The sequence below is a fragment of the Heterodontus francisci genome, chromosome 29 (genome assembly GCF_036365525.1).
Source record: "Heterodontus francisci isolate sHetFra1 chromosome 29, sHetFra1.hap1, whole genome shotgun sequence".
NCBI classification, from domain to species: Eukaryota; Metazoa; Chordata; class Chondrichthyes; order Heterodontiformes; family Heterodontidae; genus Heterodontus; species Heterodontus francisci.
The window spans coordinates 1,519,247-1,536,938 of record NC_090399.1 but is presented as its reverse complement, the minus strand read 5'-3'; the positions used below and the strand labels follow the sequence as shown (position 1 = coordinate 1,536,938).

Genomic DNA, 17,692 nt, shown 5'->3' with positions numbered 1-17,692 from the left:
TGGTCATCTTCCAAGATTCTATAGACTCTGGAACAGTTCCTACAGATTGGAGAGTAGCTAATGTAACCCGACTATTTAAAAAGGGAGGTAGAGAGAAAGCAGGGAATTATAGACCAATCAGCCTGACGTTGGTAGTGGGGAAAATTCTAGAGTCCATTATCCAAGATTTTGTTGCAGAGCACTTGGAGAACAGTGGTAGAATCGGACAGAGTCAGCATGGATTTACGAAAGGGAAATCATGCTTGACAAATCTACTGGAATTCTTCGAGGATGTAACTAGTAGAGTTGATGAGAGGGAGCCAGTGGATGTGGTTCATTTGGACCTTCAGAAGGCTTTCGACAATGTCCCACGTAAGAGATTAGCATGTAGAATTATTCCAGGTGTGGCCTCGCCAAGGCCCTGTATAATTGCAGCAAGACATCCCTGCTCCTGTACTCGAATCCTCTCGCTATGAAGGCCAACATACCATTTGCCTTTTTTACCGCCTGTTGCACCTGCATGCTTACCTTCAGCGACTGGTGTACAAGAACTCCCAGGTCTCGCTGCATATTCCCCTCTCTCTGTTTATAGCCATTCAGATAATCTGCCTTCCTGTTTTTGCTACCAAAGTGGATAATCTCACATTTATCCAAATTATACTACATCTGCCATGCATTTGCCCACTCACTCAACTTGTCCAAATCACCCTGAAGCCTCTCTGCATCTTCCTCACAACTCACCCTCCCACCCAGTTTTGTGTCATCTGCAAATTTGGAGATATTACATTTAGTTCCCTCATCTAAATCATTAATAGCTGGGGTCCATTAATTGTGAATAGCTGGGGTCCTAGTACCGATCCCTGCGGTACCCCACTAGTCACTGCCTGCCATTCGGAAAAAGACCCATTTATCCCTACTCTTATTTTCCTGTCTGCCGACCAATTTTCTATCCATCGCAATACACTACCCTCAATCCCATGTGCTTTAATTTTACACGGAGCAAGTGTCTGCATCTCGAGGAACTTCAGCTCAGAGTTGTTGATCTGAGGTGCACACATTGCCAGGTATCAGGGATGGAGGGAAGGAGTTAAACATTGATTGGAGAGGCAGACACACTCCTCAGGTTAGGAAGTGGTACAGGTCTGGTTAGTGCTCAGGGATAGGAGGGTGTGTCTGTGAGTCAGGGAGATATGAGAACCCCAGGTGCAGTACTGGAGGAGCATCAGTCTTTGCCCTTATGCAACAGGTTTGAGATTCTTGCTGCTTTAGTGGATGCTGGCAAAGTCCGCAGAATGGATGAACAAACTCACTACTGCAGCGGGGTACAGAAGATCAATTAAGTTCAACGAAGTAGTAATTGGAGACAGTATAGTGAGGGGCAATCACGCGGCTGCACAGGGACCCAAAATTTCCCGGGCAGACTGCACATAGCCGCACAAAAAAATTTAAAGGGCCCGCGCGATCAAAGAAAATTCGAGGGAACATTGGCCAGGAGGATAGAATACTGATATCTGCAGCTATGATCGAGACTTCTGAAGCTGTGTTGCCTGCCCAGTGCCAGAGTTAAAGAAATGTCCTCGCAGCTGGAGACAAACCTGGAGTGGCGGGGGAAGGATCCAATTGTCGTGCTCCACGAAGGAATCATCGAGATTGGTAGAACTAGGAACGAGGTTCTGCTGAGAGAGTGTCTGAGGACCTATGGTCCAAATTAAAAAGTAGACGCTGAAAGGTAATGATCTCTGGATTATGATGTTGTGGCAATAACAGAGAGCTGGCTCAAATAAGGGCAGGACTGGTTACGACAGGGTGTTCAGGAAAGATAGGGAAGGAAAGACAAGAGGAGGATTAGCAGTATTGATTAAGGAGAACATGACAGTGCTAGAGAGAGAGGGGTCAAGGACAGAATCTAATTGGTTAAGAAACAATAGAGGTACCATTACATTGCTGGGTGTATCCTATAGGCCATCAACGAATGGAAAAGATATAGAGGAACAAGCTTGTAAAGAACTTAGAGGGGTGCAGGAAATATAGGGTATTGCTGAAAACAGAGACTTTTGTCAAAGCTTTTTGTCTTGCACTCAACAAGACAATTCACAAGAATACCAATGGAAGGGAAAACAACAAATTTATACTGTTTGAGTAGAGTGTGCTGATTGGTTGGCAAGTGAACTCTGGTAGAACTGTTGCCATGGTGACTGACGGTTAACTGCCAAGCTTTGTTTAAAATTTTAACCAGGCAACTTGACTCTGATTGGTAAAGGCATTGCCCTGAGGAATGAACCAGCGATTGACTGTCACTTATTTTGTTCAGCGGAAACAGGCACAATGTATGTACATGTTCTTTCTGTATGCAAAGAACAGGGCCTTGTGTATTAATATATGTAGCTTCCAGGACACGCAAATGCGCCACACTGCGAGCCCAACTGACAATCTTAAATTGGTTGTCAGTGTAATTCTTAGCACACTGCGGATTATTTAGCAAATGTTGTCAAATTGCAGAATCACATCAAATGTTGGACGCTGTGTTTTGAGTTTTGCAAGTACAGGCTGGTTGGGTATGGCCTGTACCTTGCCCATTGCGAACAACAGAAGGGACTTTTTTTATTTGTTTGTGTGATGCAGGCATTGCTGACGAGGCTAGCATTTGTTGCCCATCCCGAATTGCCCTTGAACTGAGTGTCTTGCGAGGCCATTTCAGAGGGCATTTAAGAGTCAACCACATTGCTGTGGGTCTGGAGTCACATGTAGGCCAGACCAGGTAAAGGACAGCAGATTTCCAGATGGGTTTTTACAACAATCGATACTGGTTTCATGGTCACCATTAGACTAGCTTTTAATTCCAGATTTATTAATTGAATTCAAATTTCACCATCTGCTGTGGTGGGATTTGAATACATTCTCCCAGAGCATTAGCCAGGACATTTGGATTACTAGTCCAGTGACAATACCAATATGCCACTGCCTCCCCGCCTCGTTTATATGATCCATCAGTCTTTGGGACGTACGACCTATATTTGAACAACAGGTAAGGCTAGCTGTTTCATGCTGCTACTCTGCAGTAGCAACATGTGTGGTGTTCGCTACTAACAGGATACTGCCATCAAGCCAAAAATATGTTTTGCCCATCACCTAAATGATAATGTATGATATATGAATTTTAATGCCAGTGTGATGCTAGGTACATAAGCCGTACGTTCCAAAGACTGGCGGATCATATCAAACATCTTGCCCCTTCTGATGTTCAAAATGGGCAAGGTACAGATCGCACCCAACCAGCCAGTGCTTGCAAAACTCAAAACACAGTGTCCAAAATTAGATGTGATTCTGCAATTGGACAACATGTGCTAAATAATAAAAGCAAAATACTGCAGATGCTGGAAATCTGAAATAAAAACAAGAAATGCTGGAAATACTCAGCAGGTCTGGCAGCATCTGTGGAGAGAGAAGCAGAGTTAACGTTTCAGGTCAATGACCCTTCAATCTGAACTGACAAAAGCTAGAAATGTAATAGATTTTAAGCAAATAAAGTAGGGGTGAGGCAGAAGATAACCAAAGAGAAGGTGTGAATAGGACAAGGTCACAGAGAATAAATGGCCAGAAGGTCATGGAGCAAAGACAAATGTTATGTTGATGGTGTGTTGAAAGACACCGCGTTAGTGCAGAGAGGGTGTTAATTGACAGTAAAATAGAACAGCCCGAGCCCAAACATGAAAAAAAGCAGTGGGTAGGCACATGGTAAAAAAAAATGAAGGATGAGACAAGACAAAATAAAATAAACAAATAAAAAAGAAGAAGTAACAAAAAAGAAAAAGGGGCACCCGTCATGCTCTGAAACTATTGAACTCAATGTTCAGCCCAGCAGGCTGTAGCGTGCCTAATCAGTAATTGAGATGCTGTTCCTCGAGCTTACGTTGATGTTCACTGGAACGCTGCAGCACGTCCAGGAGAGATATGTGGGCATGAGAGCAGGGGGGAGTGTTGAAATGGCCAGCAACCAGAATCTCTGGCCTTTGCCAGTTCTGATGAAGGGTCACTGACCTGAAACGTTAACTCTGTTTCTCTCTCCACAGATGTTGCCAGATCTGCTGAGTATTTCCAGCATTTCTTGTTTTTATTTGTTAAATAATCCTCAGTGTGCTAAGAATTACTCTGACAACCAATTTAAGATTTAAGGGCTCGCAGTGTGGCACATTTGCCGTTCTGGAAGCTGCACATATTAATGCACAGGGTCCTGTTCTTTGCAGACAGAAAGAACATGTACACATGTTGCACCTGTTTCAGCTGAACAAAATAAATGACAGCCATTCACTGGTTCGTTCCTCAGGGCTGTGCCTTACATATGAACATAGGAATTAGGAGCAGAAGTAGGTCATTTGGCCCCGAGAACCTACTCTGCCATTCAATAAGATCATGGCTGATCTGTTTGTGTCTCGAATTCCACACTCCCATCTATCCCCGATAACCTTGATTGCCCTGCCTAACAAGAATCAATCTATCCCGCCATAAAATGATTCAATGACTCTGCCTCCACCACCACTTGAGGCAGAGAGTTCCAAAGTCGCTCGACCTTCTGAGAGAAAAAAATTCTCCTCATCTCTGTCCTAAAAGGGCGACCCTTAATTTTAAAACAATGCCCCCTAGTTCTGGACTCCCCCACAAGAGGAAACATCCTTTGCACCATACATCTTGTCAAGACCGTTCAGGATCTTATAAACTTCAATCAAGTCTCCCCTCACTCTTCTAAACTCCAGTACAAACAAACCCAGTCTGTCCAACCTTTCCTTATCAGACAAGCCTCTCATTCCAGGTATCAATGTAGTAAACCTCCTCTGAACCACCTCCAAAGCATTCACGTCCTTCCTTAAATAAGGGGATCAAAACTGCACACAGTATTCGAGATGTGGTCTCACCAATGCCCTGTATAACTGAGGCATAATATTCTTACATTTATTTTCAATTCCTCTCATAATAAAGGAAAGCATTCCATTAACCTTCTTTATTACTTGCTTTACCTGCATACTAATATTTTGAGACTTGTGCACTAGAACATCTAGATCCCTGTACACCTCGGAATTCTGCAGTCGTTCTCCGTTTAAATAATACTCTGCTTTTTTATTCTTTCTGCCAAAGTGAACTACTTTACATTTTCTCACATTATACTCCATCTGCCAGATTTCTGCCCACTCACTCAACCTATGTGGGCGGCGCAGTGGTTAGCACCGCAGCCTCACAGCTCCAGGGACCCGGGTTCGATTCTGGGTACTGCCTCTGCGGAGTTGCAAATTCTCCCTGTGTCTGCGTGGGTTTCCTCCGGGTGCTCCGGTTTCCTCCCACATGCCAAAGACTTGCAGGTTGATAGGTTAATTGGCCATTATAAATTGCCCCTAGTATAGGTAGGTGGTAGGGAAATATATAGGGACAGGTGGGGATGTGGTAGGAATATGGGATTAGTGTAGGATTGGTGGTTGATGGTCAGCACAGACTCGGTGGGCCGAAGGGCCTGTTTCAGTGCTGTATCTCTAAACTAAACCAATAAACTATCTATATTGGTTTGCAACCTCTTCACAACATACTTTCCTTTGTGTCACCTGCAAATTTAGCTATGCCATTGCTCCCCTCATCTAAGTCATTGATATAAACTGTAAAAAGTTGACCAATTGCCTTGACCACTCAGATTCAAGCTGCTTGGTTTAAATTTCAAACAAAGCTTGACTGTTAAATGGCAGTCACCAGAAACTGGTGTAGTCTCCATGGTAATGCCTCTACCAATCAGAGTCCACTTGCCAACCAATCAGCACTCTGTTTTCATACAGTATAAATTTGCTGCTTTCCCTTACATTGGTATTCTTGAGAATTGTTCTGATGAGTGAAAGACGAAAAGCTTTGACAAAATGTCTCTGTTTTCAGCAACACTCAATTTCTCTACTTCCAAATGACTAATTATAGTTATTATAATGGGGGTCTTTAATTATCCTCATACAGACTGGGATAGTGATAGGGACAGGATTGATACTGAAAGGATGTTTTCCCTCATAGAGATGAGAACGAGGGGACACAGTTGAAAAATTAGGGTTCTCCTATTTAAGACAGAGATGAGAATTTTTTTTCTCTGAGGGTTGTGGGAGCGAGTGCAGCTGAACACGTGGCTACAGAACTGGTGTAGGAGGGAGGGATTCAGATATGTGGATCATTGGGATACCTTCTGGAGAAGGTGGGACCTGTACAAGAAGGATGGGTTGCATCTGAACTGGAGGGGCACCAATATCCTGAGCGGGAGGTTTGCTAGAGCTCTTCGGGAGGGTTTAAACTAGTTTGGCAGGGGGATGGGAACCGGAGCTACGGATCAGTGGATGGGGTCGCTGTTGAACAGGCAGATACAGAGTGCAGAAAGTCTGTGAGGAAGGTTAGACAGTTGACAGTGCAAAGTTGCAGCCAGAATGATGGGTTGAAGTGTGTCTATTTTAACGCAAGAAAATTTAGGAATAAGGGTGATGAACTTAGAGCATGGATCAGTACTTGGAGCTACGATGTTGTGGCCATCACGGAGACGTGGATATCACAAGGGCAGGAATGGATGTTGGATGTTCCAGGGTTTAGATGTTTCAAAAGGAATAGGGAGGGAGGTAAAAGAGGTGGGGGAGTGGCATTGTTAATCAGGGATAGTATCACAGCTGCAGAAAGGGAGGTCGTCGAGGAGGGTTTGTCCACTGAGTCATTATGGGTGGAAGTCAGAAACAGGAAAGGAGCAGTCACTTTGCTGGGAGTTTTCTATAGACCCCCCAATAGCAGCAGAGACACGGAGGAACAGATTGGGAGGCAGATTATTGGAAAGGTGCAGAAGTAACAGGGATGTTGTCATGGGTGACTTCAACTTCCCTAATATTGATTGGAACCTCCATAGTGCAAATAGTTTGGATGGAGCAGTTTTTGTCAGGTGTATCCAGGAAGGTTTCCTGACTCAATATGTAGATAGTCTCCCCTCTAGTCGGCCTTTGTTGGTCTTGGTGCTTGACAACGAACCAGGCCAGGTGGCAGATCTCTCGGTGGGAGAGCATTTCGGTGATAGTGATCACAACTCCCTGACCTTTACTATAGTCATGGAGAGGGACAGGAGCAGACAGGATGGGAAAATATTTAATTGGGGGAGGGGGAATTACAATGCTATTAGGCAGGAACTGGGGAGCATAAATTGGGAACAGATGTTCTCAGGGAAATGCACGACAGAAATGTGGAGGTTGTTTAGGGAGCACTTGCTGCGACTGCTGGATAGGTTTGTCCCGATGAGGCAGGGAAGGGATGGTCGGGTGAAGGAACCTTGGATGACGAGATGTGGAACAGCAAGTCAAGAGGAAGTAGGAAGCTTACTTAAGGTTGAGGAAGCAAGGATCAGACAGGGCTCTAGACGGTTACAAGGTAGCCAGGAAGGAACTGAAGAATGGACTTAGGAGAGCTAGAAGGGGACATGAAAAATTCTTGGCTGGTAGGATTAAGGAAAATCCCAAGGCATTCTACACTTATGTGAGGAACAAGAGGATGGTCAGAGTGAGGGTAGGGCCGATCAGGGATAGTGGAGGGAACTTGTGCCTGGAGTCGGAGGAGGTAGGGGAGGTCCTAAATGAATACTTTGCTTCAGTATTCACTATTGAGAGGAACCTGGTCGTTTGTGAGGACAGCGTGGAACAGGCTGATATGCTTGAACAGGTTGAGGTTAAGAGGGAGGATGTGTTGGAAATTTTGAATGATATGAGGACAGATAAGTCCCCGGGGCCAGACGTGATATACCCAAGGATATTACGGGAAGCGAGGGAAGAGATTGCCGCGCCTTTGGCGATGAACTTTGCGTCTTCACTGTCCACTGGAGTAGTGCCGGATGATTGGAGGGTGGCAAATGTTGTTCCCTTGTTCAAGAAAGGGAATAGGGATAACCCTGGGAATTAGAGACAAGTCAGTCTTACGTCGGTAGTGGGCAAATTATTGGAGAGGATTCTGAGAGACAGGATTTATAATTACTTGGAAAAGTGTGGTTTGATTAGAGACAGTCAGCGTGGCTTTGTGAGGGGCAGGTCATGCCTCACAAGCCTTATTGAATTCTTTGAGGATGTGACAAAACACATTGATGAAGGAAGTGCAGTGGATGTGGTGTATATGGATTTTAGCAAGGTGTTTGATAAGGTTCCCCATGGTAGGCTCATTCAGAAAGCAAGGAGGCATGGGATTCAGGGAAAGTTGGCTGTCTGGATACAAAATTGGCTGGCCCATAGAAGACAGAGGGTGGTAGTAATGGAAGGTATTCAGCATGGAGCTCAGTGACCAGTGGTGTTCCACAAGGATCTGTTCTGGGACCTCTGCTCTTTGTGATTTTTCTAAATGACTTGGATGAGGAAGTGGAAGGCTGGGTTAGCAAGTTTGCCGATGACACAAAGGTTGCTGGAGTTGTGGATAGTGTGGAAGGCTGTTGTAGGTTGTAACGGGACATTGACAGGATGCAGAGCTGGGCTGAGAAGTGATAGATGGAGTTCAACCTGGAAAAGTGTGAAGTGATTCATTTTGGAAGGTCGAATTTGAATGCAGAATACAGGCTTAAAGGCAGGATTCTTGGTAGTGTGGAGGAACAGAGGGATCTTGGGGTCCATGTCCACAGATCACTCAAAGTTGCCACCCAAGTTGATAGGGTTGTTAAGAAGGCGTATGGTGTGTTGGCTTTCATTAACAGGGGGATTGAGTTTAAGAGCCGCGAGGTTATGCTGCAGCTCTATAAAGCCCTGGTTCGACCACACTTGGAATATTGTGTTCAGTTTTGGTCACCTCATTATAGGAAGGATGTGGAAGCTTTCGAGAGGGTGCAGTGGAGATTTACCAGGATGCTGCCTGGACTGGAGGGCACGTCCTACGAAGAAAGATTGAGGGAGCTAGGGCTTTTCTCATTGGAGCGAAGAAGGATGAGAGGTGACTTGATAGAGGGGTACAAGATGATGAGAGGCAAAGATAGAGTGGATAGTCAGAGACTTTTTCCCAGGGTGGAAAGGGCTATCACCAGGGGGCATAATTTTAGGGCGATTGGAGGAAGGTTTCGGGGAGATGTCAGAGGTAGGTTCTTTACACAGAGAGTGGTGGGTGCTTGGAATGCACTGCCAGTGGTGGTAGTCGAAGTAGATACATTAGGGGCATTTAGCGACTCTTGGATAGGTACATGGATGATAGTAGAATGAAGGGTAGGTAGTGACTGAGATCTTGAGTAGGTTAATGGTTCGGCACAACATTGTGGGCCGAAGGGCCTGTACTGTGCTGTACAGTTCTATGTTCTATGTTGTTAGTCTGTAGAATTTTCTTCCACAGAGAGCAGTGGAGACAGGGTCATGGAATATTTTTAAAGCTGAGTTAGATAGATTCCTGATTGATAAGGGACTCAAAGTGAACAGGAGTAGACAGGAAAGTAGAGTTGAGGCCACAATCAGATCAGCCATGACGAATCAAATGGCGGCGCAAGCTCAAGGGGCTAAATGGCCTCCTCCTGCTCCTAATCCATATGTTAATATGTATGTATGTATCCAAGAGTTTCTGGAGTGTGTTCAGGAGAATTCTCTACATCAGTATGTTTCTGTTCCAATGAGAAAGGAGGCACTGCCGAATCTGGTTCTCGGGAATGAGGTGGGTCGAGTGAATGTCAGTAGGAGAACATTTAGGCGACAGTGATCATAGTAGCATAAAGTTTAAGTTAGCTATGGAAAAGGATACAGAACAATCCAGTGTAAAGATAATCAACTGGGGGAGGACCAACTTCAATGGGATGAGAATGGACCTGACACAAATAAATTGGAATCTAAGAACGGCCGGAAAAACTGTAACAGATCAATGGGCTGCCTTTAAAGAGTCAAGGCACATTCCCAAGAGGGGAAAGGTAGGGCAAACAAATCCAGAGCACCCTGGGTGATAAAAGAGATACAGAAAAAGATGAAGCAGAAAAAAGGTGCTTATGACAGGTGTCAGGTGGATAATACAACTGAAACCCAGACCGGCGCAGTGGTTAGCACCGCAGCCTCACAGCTCCAGCGACCTGGGTTCAATTCCCGGTACTGCCTGTGTGGAGTTTGCAAGTTCTCCCTGTGTCTGCGTGGGTTTCCTCCGGGTGCTCCGGTTTCCTCCCACACGCCAAAGACTTGTAGGTTGATAGGTAAATTGACCATTATAAATTGCCCCTAGTGTAGGTAGGTCGTAGGGAAATATAGGGATAGGTGAGGATGTGGTAGGAATATGGGATTAGTGTAGGATTAGTATAAATGGGTGGTTGATGGTCGGCACAGACTCGGTGGGCCGAAGGGCCTGTTTCAGTGCTGTATCTCTAAACTAAACTTGAATATAGAATGTTCAGAGGGAAAGTGACAAAAGAAATAAGAGAAGCAAAGTGAGAATATGAGAAGAACTGGTAGCTGATATAAAAGGGAGTTCAAAAGACCTCTATAGGTATATAAATTGTAAAAGGATGGTAAAGGGAGGAGTGGTCCCAATTAGGGACCTGAGAGGGGATTTACGCATGGAGGCAGTGTTTGGCTGAGGTATTAAGTGAATACTTTGCATCTGTCTTTACTAAGGAAGAAGATACTGCATGGGTCACGGTGAAAGAGGAGGTAATTGAAACACTGGATGGGCTAAAAATTGCTAAAAGGTATTGGACAGACGGTCTATACTTAAAGTTGATAAGTCACCAGAACTGGACGAGATGCATCCAAGGACACTGAGGGAAGTAAGGGTGAAAATTGCAGAGGCACTAGCCATAATCTTCCAATCCTCCTTAGATCCCGAGGTGGTGCCAGAAGACTGGAGAATTGCAAATGTTAGAACCTTGTTCAAAAAAGGGTATATGGATAGAGTCATAGTCGTACAGCATAGAAAGAGGCCCTTCGGCCCACCGTGTCCATGCCGACCATCATGCCTATCGATACTAATCCCACCTGCCTGCATTAATTCCATATCCCTCTATGCCTTTCTCATTCAAGTACCTGTCCAGATGCCTCTTAAATGTCGTCACTGTTCCTGCCTCCACCACCTCCTCAGGCAGCTCATTCCAGATACCCACTCTTCTTTGTGTGAAAAATTTACCCCTTTGATCCCCTTTAAACCTCCTCCCTCTCACCTTAAATCTATGCCTTCTAGTTTTAGTCACCCCTACCATGGGAAACAGACTCTGGCTATCTACCCTATCTATGCCTCTCATTTTATATACCTCCATCATGTCCCCTCTCAGCCTCCTTCGCCCCAGGGAAAACAGACCCAGCCTATCCAATCTCTATTTATAACTCAAGCCCACCAAACAAGACAACATCCTTGTGAATCTTTTCTGCACCCTCTCGAGCTTAATCACATCTTTCCTGTGGTGCAGCGACCAGAACTGCACACACGACTCCAAATACAACTGTAACATGACGTCCCAACTCTTGTACTCAATGCCTCGGCCAATGAAGGCAGGCATGCCCTATGCCGCCTTCACCACCCTGTCGACCTGTGTTGCCACTTTCAGGGAACTATGTACTTCCACGCCAAGGTCTCTCTGCTCAAGAACACTCCCCAGGGCCCTGCCATTCACTGTATATGTCCTGCCCTGGTTTAACTTCCCAAAATGCATCACTTCGCGCTTGTCTGCATTAAATTCCATTTGCCAATCCCTTGCCCACTTTCCCAGTTGATCTATATCTTGTTGTAACCTTAGACAACCTTCTTCACTGTCCACGATACCACCAATTTTGGTGTCATCTGCAAACTTACTAATCATGCCCCTTACATTCACATCCAAGTGATTAATATATATGACAAACAACAGAGGACCCAGCACTGATCCCTGCGGCACACCATTGGTCACCGGCCTCCAATCTGAAAAACAACCCTCCACTACCACCCTCTGCCTCCTATCACCAAGCCAATTTTGTATCCTATTTGCTAGCTCACCCTGGATCCCATGTGTTCGAACTTCTGGACCAGCCTACCATGCGGGACCTTGTCAAAGGCCTTGCTAAAGTCCATTTAGACAACGTCCATCGCCGTCCCCTTGTCAATCCTCTTGGTCACCTCCTCAAAAAACTCAATCAAATTTGTGAGACATGATTTCCCACGCACAAAGCCATGCTGACTATCCCTAATCAGACCTTGCCTTTCCAAATGCATATAAATCCTGTCTCTCAGAATCCCTTCCAATAACTTTCCCACCACTGGCTAAACCTAGCAACTACAGGCCAGTCAATTTAACCTCAGTGGTGAGAAAGCTTTGAGAAACAATAATTTGGGACAAAATTTACAGTGACTTGGACAAATGTGTATTAATTAAGGAAAGCCAGCATGGATTTGTGAAGGTCAAATCATATTCAACTTGCTGGAGTTTTTTGGTGAGGTAACAGAGAAAGTTGATCAGGTTAATGCTGTTGATGTGTACATGGACCTCCAAAAAGCATTTGCGAAAGTGCCACACAACAGACTTGTGAGCAAAGTTGTAACTCGTGGAATAAAAGGGACAATGGCAGCACCAATATTAAAATGGCTGAGTAACAGGAAACCGCGAATAGTGGTGAGCGTTTGGTTTTCAGACTGGAGAGAGGTATATAGTGGGGTTCCTCAGGGATCAATGTTGGGACCTTTGCTTTTCTTGATGCACGTTAAGAACATAGACTTGGATATACAGGGCACAATTTCAAAATTTTCAGTTGACACGGAACTTTGAAGTATTGTGCTCTGAGGAGAATAGCGATAAACTTCAAAACGACATAGACAGGTTGGTGGAATGGACAGACAAGTGGAAAATGAAATTTAATGCAGAGAAGTGTGAAGTAATTCATTTTGGTCGGAAGAATGAGGGGAGGCGATATAAAATAAAGGGTACAATTCTAAAGGGGTGCAGGAGCAGAGGGATCTGGGTGTATATGTGCACAAATCATTGAAGGTTGCAAGGTCGGTTGAGAAAGCGATTAATAAAGCATACGGGATCCTGGGCTTTATGAATAAGGGCATAGAGAATGAAAGCAAGGAAGTTATGATAAAGCTCTCTAAAACAATGGTTTGGCCTCAACTGGAGAATTGTGTCCAGTTCTGGGACCACACTTTCGTAAGGATGTGGAGAAATTAGAGAGGGTGCAGAAAATATTCATGAGAATAGTTCTAGGGATAAGGAAATTGAGAAGCTGGGACTGTTCTCCTTGGAGAAGAGAAGCTTAAGAGGAGATTTGATAAAGGTGTTCAAAATCATGAGGGGTTTGGGAAGAGTAGATGGAAAGAAACTGTTCCCATTGGCAGAAGGATCCACAACCATAGGAACATAAGATTCCTGAACATAGGAACCGCAGTAGGCCATTCAGCCCATTGAGCCTGCCCTGCCATTCGCTATGATCATTGCTGATCATCCACTTCAATGCCTTTTTCCCACACTATCCCCATATCCCCTTATGTCATTTGTACTTATAAATCTGTCAATCTCTGCTTTAAACATTCTCAATGACTGTGCTTCCACAGCCCTCTGGGGTAGAGAATTCCAAAGAAGTATGGTGTTGAAGGTGATTTAGAGCTTTGGATCAGAAATTGGCTAGCTGAAAGAAGACAGAGGGTGGTGGTTGATGGCAAATGTTCATCCTGGAGTATAGTTTCTAGTGGTGTATCGCAAGGATCTGTTTTGGGGCCACTGCTGTTTGTCATTTTTATAAATGACCTGGAAGAGGGTGTAGAAGGGTGGGTTAGTAAATTTGCGGATGACACGAAGGTCAGTGGAGTTGTGGATAGTGCCGAAGGATGTTGTAGGGTACAGAGGGACATAGATAGGCTGCAGAGCTGGGCTGAGAGATGGCAAATGGAGTTTAATGCGGAAAAGTGTGAGGTGATTCACTTTGGAAGGAGTAACAGGAATACAGAGTACTGGGCTAATGGGAAGATTCTTGTTAGTGTAGATGAACAGAGAGATCTTGGTGTCCAGGTACATAAATCCCTGAAAGTTGCTACCCAGGTTAATAGGGCTGTTAAGAAGGCATATGGTGTGTTAGCTTTTATTAGTAGGGGGATCGAGTTTCGGAGCCACGAGGTCATGCTGCAGCTGTACAAAACTCTGGTGAGACCGCACCTGGAGTATTGCGTGCAGTTCTGGTCACCACATTATAGGAAGGATGTGGAAGCTTTGGAAAGGGTGCAGAGGAGATTTACTAGGATGTTGCCTGGTATGGAGGGAAGGTCTTAAGAGGAAAGGCTGAGGGACTTGAGGTTGTTTTCGTTGGAGAGAAGGAGGAGGAGAGGTGACTTAATAGAGACATATAAGATAATCAGAGGGTTAGATAGGGTGGATAGTGAGGGTCTTTTTCCTCGGATGGTGATGGCAAACACGAGGGGACATAGCTTTAAGTTGAGGGGTGATAGATATAGGACAGATGTCAGAGATAGTTTCTTTACTCAGAGAGTAGTAGGGGCGTGGAACGCCCTGCCTGCAACAGTCGTAGACTCGCCAACTTTAAGGGCATTTAAGTGGTCATTGGATAGACATGTGGATGAAAATGGAATAGTGTAGGTCAGATGGTTTCACAGGTCGGCGCAACATCGAGGGCCGAAGGGCCTGTACTGCGCTGTAATGTTCTAATTCTAATGTTCTAATTCACAACCCTCTGAGTAAAGAAATTTCTCCTCATCTCTGTCCTAAGTGGCTTCCCCTTATTTTGAAATTGTGTCCCCTGGTTCTAGACTGCCCAACCAGGGAACACATCTTACCTGCATCTACCCTGTCTTTTCCTTTAAGTATTTTGTCGGTTTCAATGAGATCACACCTCATTCTTCAAAACTCTAGAGAATACAGGCCCAGCTTCCCCTGATCTCTCTTCATCGGACAGTCACACCATCCCGGGAACAAGTCTGGTGAATCTTCGTTGCACTCCCTCTATGGCAATAATATCCTTCCTAAGGTAAGGGGACCAAAACTGCACACAGTACTCCAAGTGCAGTCTAACCAACGTTCTATACAATTGAAGCAAGACTTCACTCTGCCTGTACTTGAATTCTCTTGCGATAAAGGCCAACATACCATTTGCCTTTCCAATTGTTTGTTGCACCTACATGTTAGCTTTCAGTGTCTTATTGACAAGGACCCCCAGGACCCATTGTAGATCTACACTTTGTAATCTCTTACCATTTAAGAAACACTCTGCACACCTGTTCCTCCTACTCTAGAGTGTTCTTGCCCACTCACTAAGTCTGCCCAAAACCCCTTGAAACCGCTTTGCATCTTTGTCACAACACACATTCCCACCTAATTTTGTGTCATCTGCAAACTTGGAAATTCTACATTTGGTCCCCACATTCAAATCATTGATATATATTGTGAGTGGCTGGGGCCCAAGTACTGATTCATGCGGCACCCCACTAGTCACAGCCTGCCAATGCGAGAATGACCCGCTTATTCCTACTCTCTGTTTTCTGCCTGTTAATCAATCCTTAATCACCCCCCCACCCCACCCCCTTACAGCCCCCTCGCACCCCCCCCTCCCTCCACCCTTCCCCCTCGCATCCCCTCCTCCCACAGGCACCATCCTACACCTGTGTAGGGGCCCTAACAACCCCACTGCCTTGTGGGCGTCTCGGGAGAGACCAAGGCTAAGGGAGTAAACCCTAACAGATAATCCGGAGCGGAACCCCGAAGGTGGTCATGTGTCACCTTTGGCATGTATCCGGCAGTTCCTGCAGCCATACCGGTGCCAAACGTCGTGCTCTGCACTCCTTTGGACCCCACCAGAAAGGCCGAGAGGGGGGTTTTGACGACTGGGCAACTCTTAACCTCCATAAACTTGCCCAGGCATGCGCCATGGAGAGGTCACTCCATAGTTGCCTCACAGCGACTGACACAACACGGAAGGCAGCAGTTACGGGTAATAAGTCCAGATAAATTGGCGTAGAAACTGGGCATACAGCCAACCAAATCAGAACTCAGTGATGCCATTGATTCTCTAGCATGGAAGATGGCAGGATCCCCAAAGACACATTGTACAGCGAGCTCGCCACTGGTATCAGACCCACCGGCCGTCCATGTCTCCGCTATAAAGACGTCTGCAAACGCGACATGAAATCCTGTGACATTGATCACAAGTCGTGGGAGTCAGTTGCCAGCGTTTGCCAAAGCTGGCGGGCAGCCATAAAGACGGGGCTAAAATGTGGCGAGTCGAAGAGACTTAGTAGTTGGCAGGAAAAAAGACAGAGGCGCAAGGGGAGAGCCAACTGTGCAACAGCCCCGACAAACAAATTTCTCTGCAGCACCTGTGGAAGAGCTTCACTCTAGAATTGGCCTTTATAGCCACTCCAGGCGCTGCTTCACAAACCACTGACCACCTCCAGGCGCGTATCCATTGTCTCTCGAGATAAGGAGGCCCAAAAGAAGAATATTACCTCCTCTCCCATGTGCTTTGATTTTGCTCACCAACCTCCTGTGGGGGACTTTATCAAAAGCCTTCTGAAAATCCAAGTGTACCAAGTGACTCCCCTTTATCAATTCTGTTAGTAATACCCTCAACAAACTCCAACAGGTTTGTCAAACATGATATCCCATTCATAGGGAGTGCAGCAAAGGTTTACCAGACTGATTCCTGGGATGGCGAGTCTGACTTAAGAGGAGAGATTGAGTCAGTGAGGATTATATTTGCTGGAGTTCAGAAGAGTGAGGGGGGATCTCATAGAAACCAATAAAATTCTAACAGGACTTGACAGGCTAGATGCAGGAAGGATGTTCCCGATGGTGGGGGAGTCCAGAACCAGGGGTCATAGTCTAAAGACACGGGGTAAACCTTTCAGGACTGAGATCAGGAGAAATTTCTTCACCCAGAGAGTGGTGAGCCTGTGAAATTCACTACCACAGAAAGCAGTTGAGGCCAAAACATTGTATGTTTTGAAGAAGGAGTTAGATAAAGCTCTTGGGTCTAAAGGGATCAAAGGGTATGGGGCGAAAGCGGGAGCAAGTTACTGAGTTGGATGATCAGCCATGATCATAATGAATAGTGGAGCAGTTTCGAAGGGCCGAATGGCCTACTCCTGCTCTTATCTTCTATGTTTCTATAAATCCATGTTGACTATGCCCAATCAGATCATTATTATCTAAGTGTCCATTTATCAGATCCTTTAGAATAGATTCTAGCATTTTCCCAAAGACTGATGTAAGGCTAACAGGTCTGTAATTCTCTATTTTCTCTCTCCGTCCCTTCTATGAGGAGAGGTTGGATAAACTCGGATTGTTTTCACTGGAACGACGGAGGTGGAGGGGCGACATGATAGAGGTTTACAAAGTTATGAGTGGCATGGACAGAGTGGATAGTCAGAAGCTTTTTCCCAGGGTGGAAGAGTCATTTACTAGGGGACATAGGTTTAAGGTGAGAGGGGCAAAGTTTAGAGGGGATGTGCGAGGCAAGTTCTTTATACAGAGGGTGGTGAATGCCTGGAACATGCTGCTGGGGGAGGTAGTGGTGGAAGCAGGTCCGATAGCGACGCTTAAGAGGCATCTTGACAAATACGTGAATCGGATGGGAATAGAGGGATACGGTCCCCGGAAGTGCAGAAGGTTTTAGTTTAGACAGGCATCAAGATCGGCGCAGGCTTGGAGGGCCGAATGGCCTGTTCCTGTGCTGTACTGATCTTCGTTCTTTTTTCTTAAATAGTGGGGTGACATTTGCTACCTTCCAATCTGTAGGAACCGCTCCAGAATCTATAGAATTTTGGAAGA

General features: G+C 45.4%; 1 protein-coding gene across 1 annotated transcript in view; it reads left to right on the top strand.

Annotated features, from left to right (window-relative positions):
- Positions 1-17,692, top strand: part of LOC137345903 (uncharacterized) — a 270,894-nt gene that overhangs the window by 128,680 nt on the left and 124,522 nt on the right. Inside the window, exon 8 of the mRNA XM_068009144.1 lies at positions 10,569-10,604. Within this exon, the coding sequence (XP_067865245.1) occupies positions 10,569-10,604 (36 nt within the window). The remainder of the gene's footprint in view (positions 1-10,568; positions 10,605-17,692) is intronic.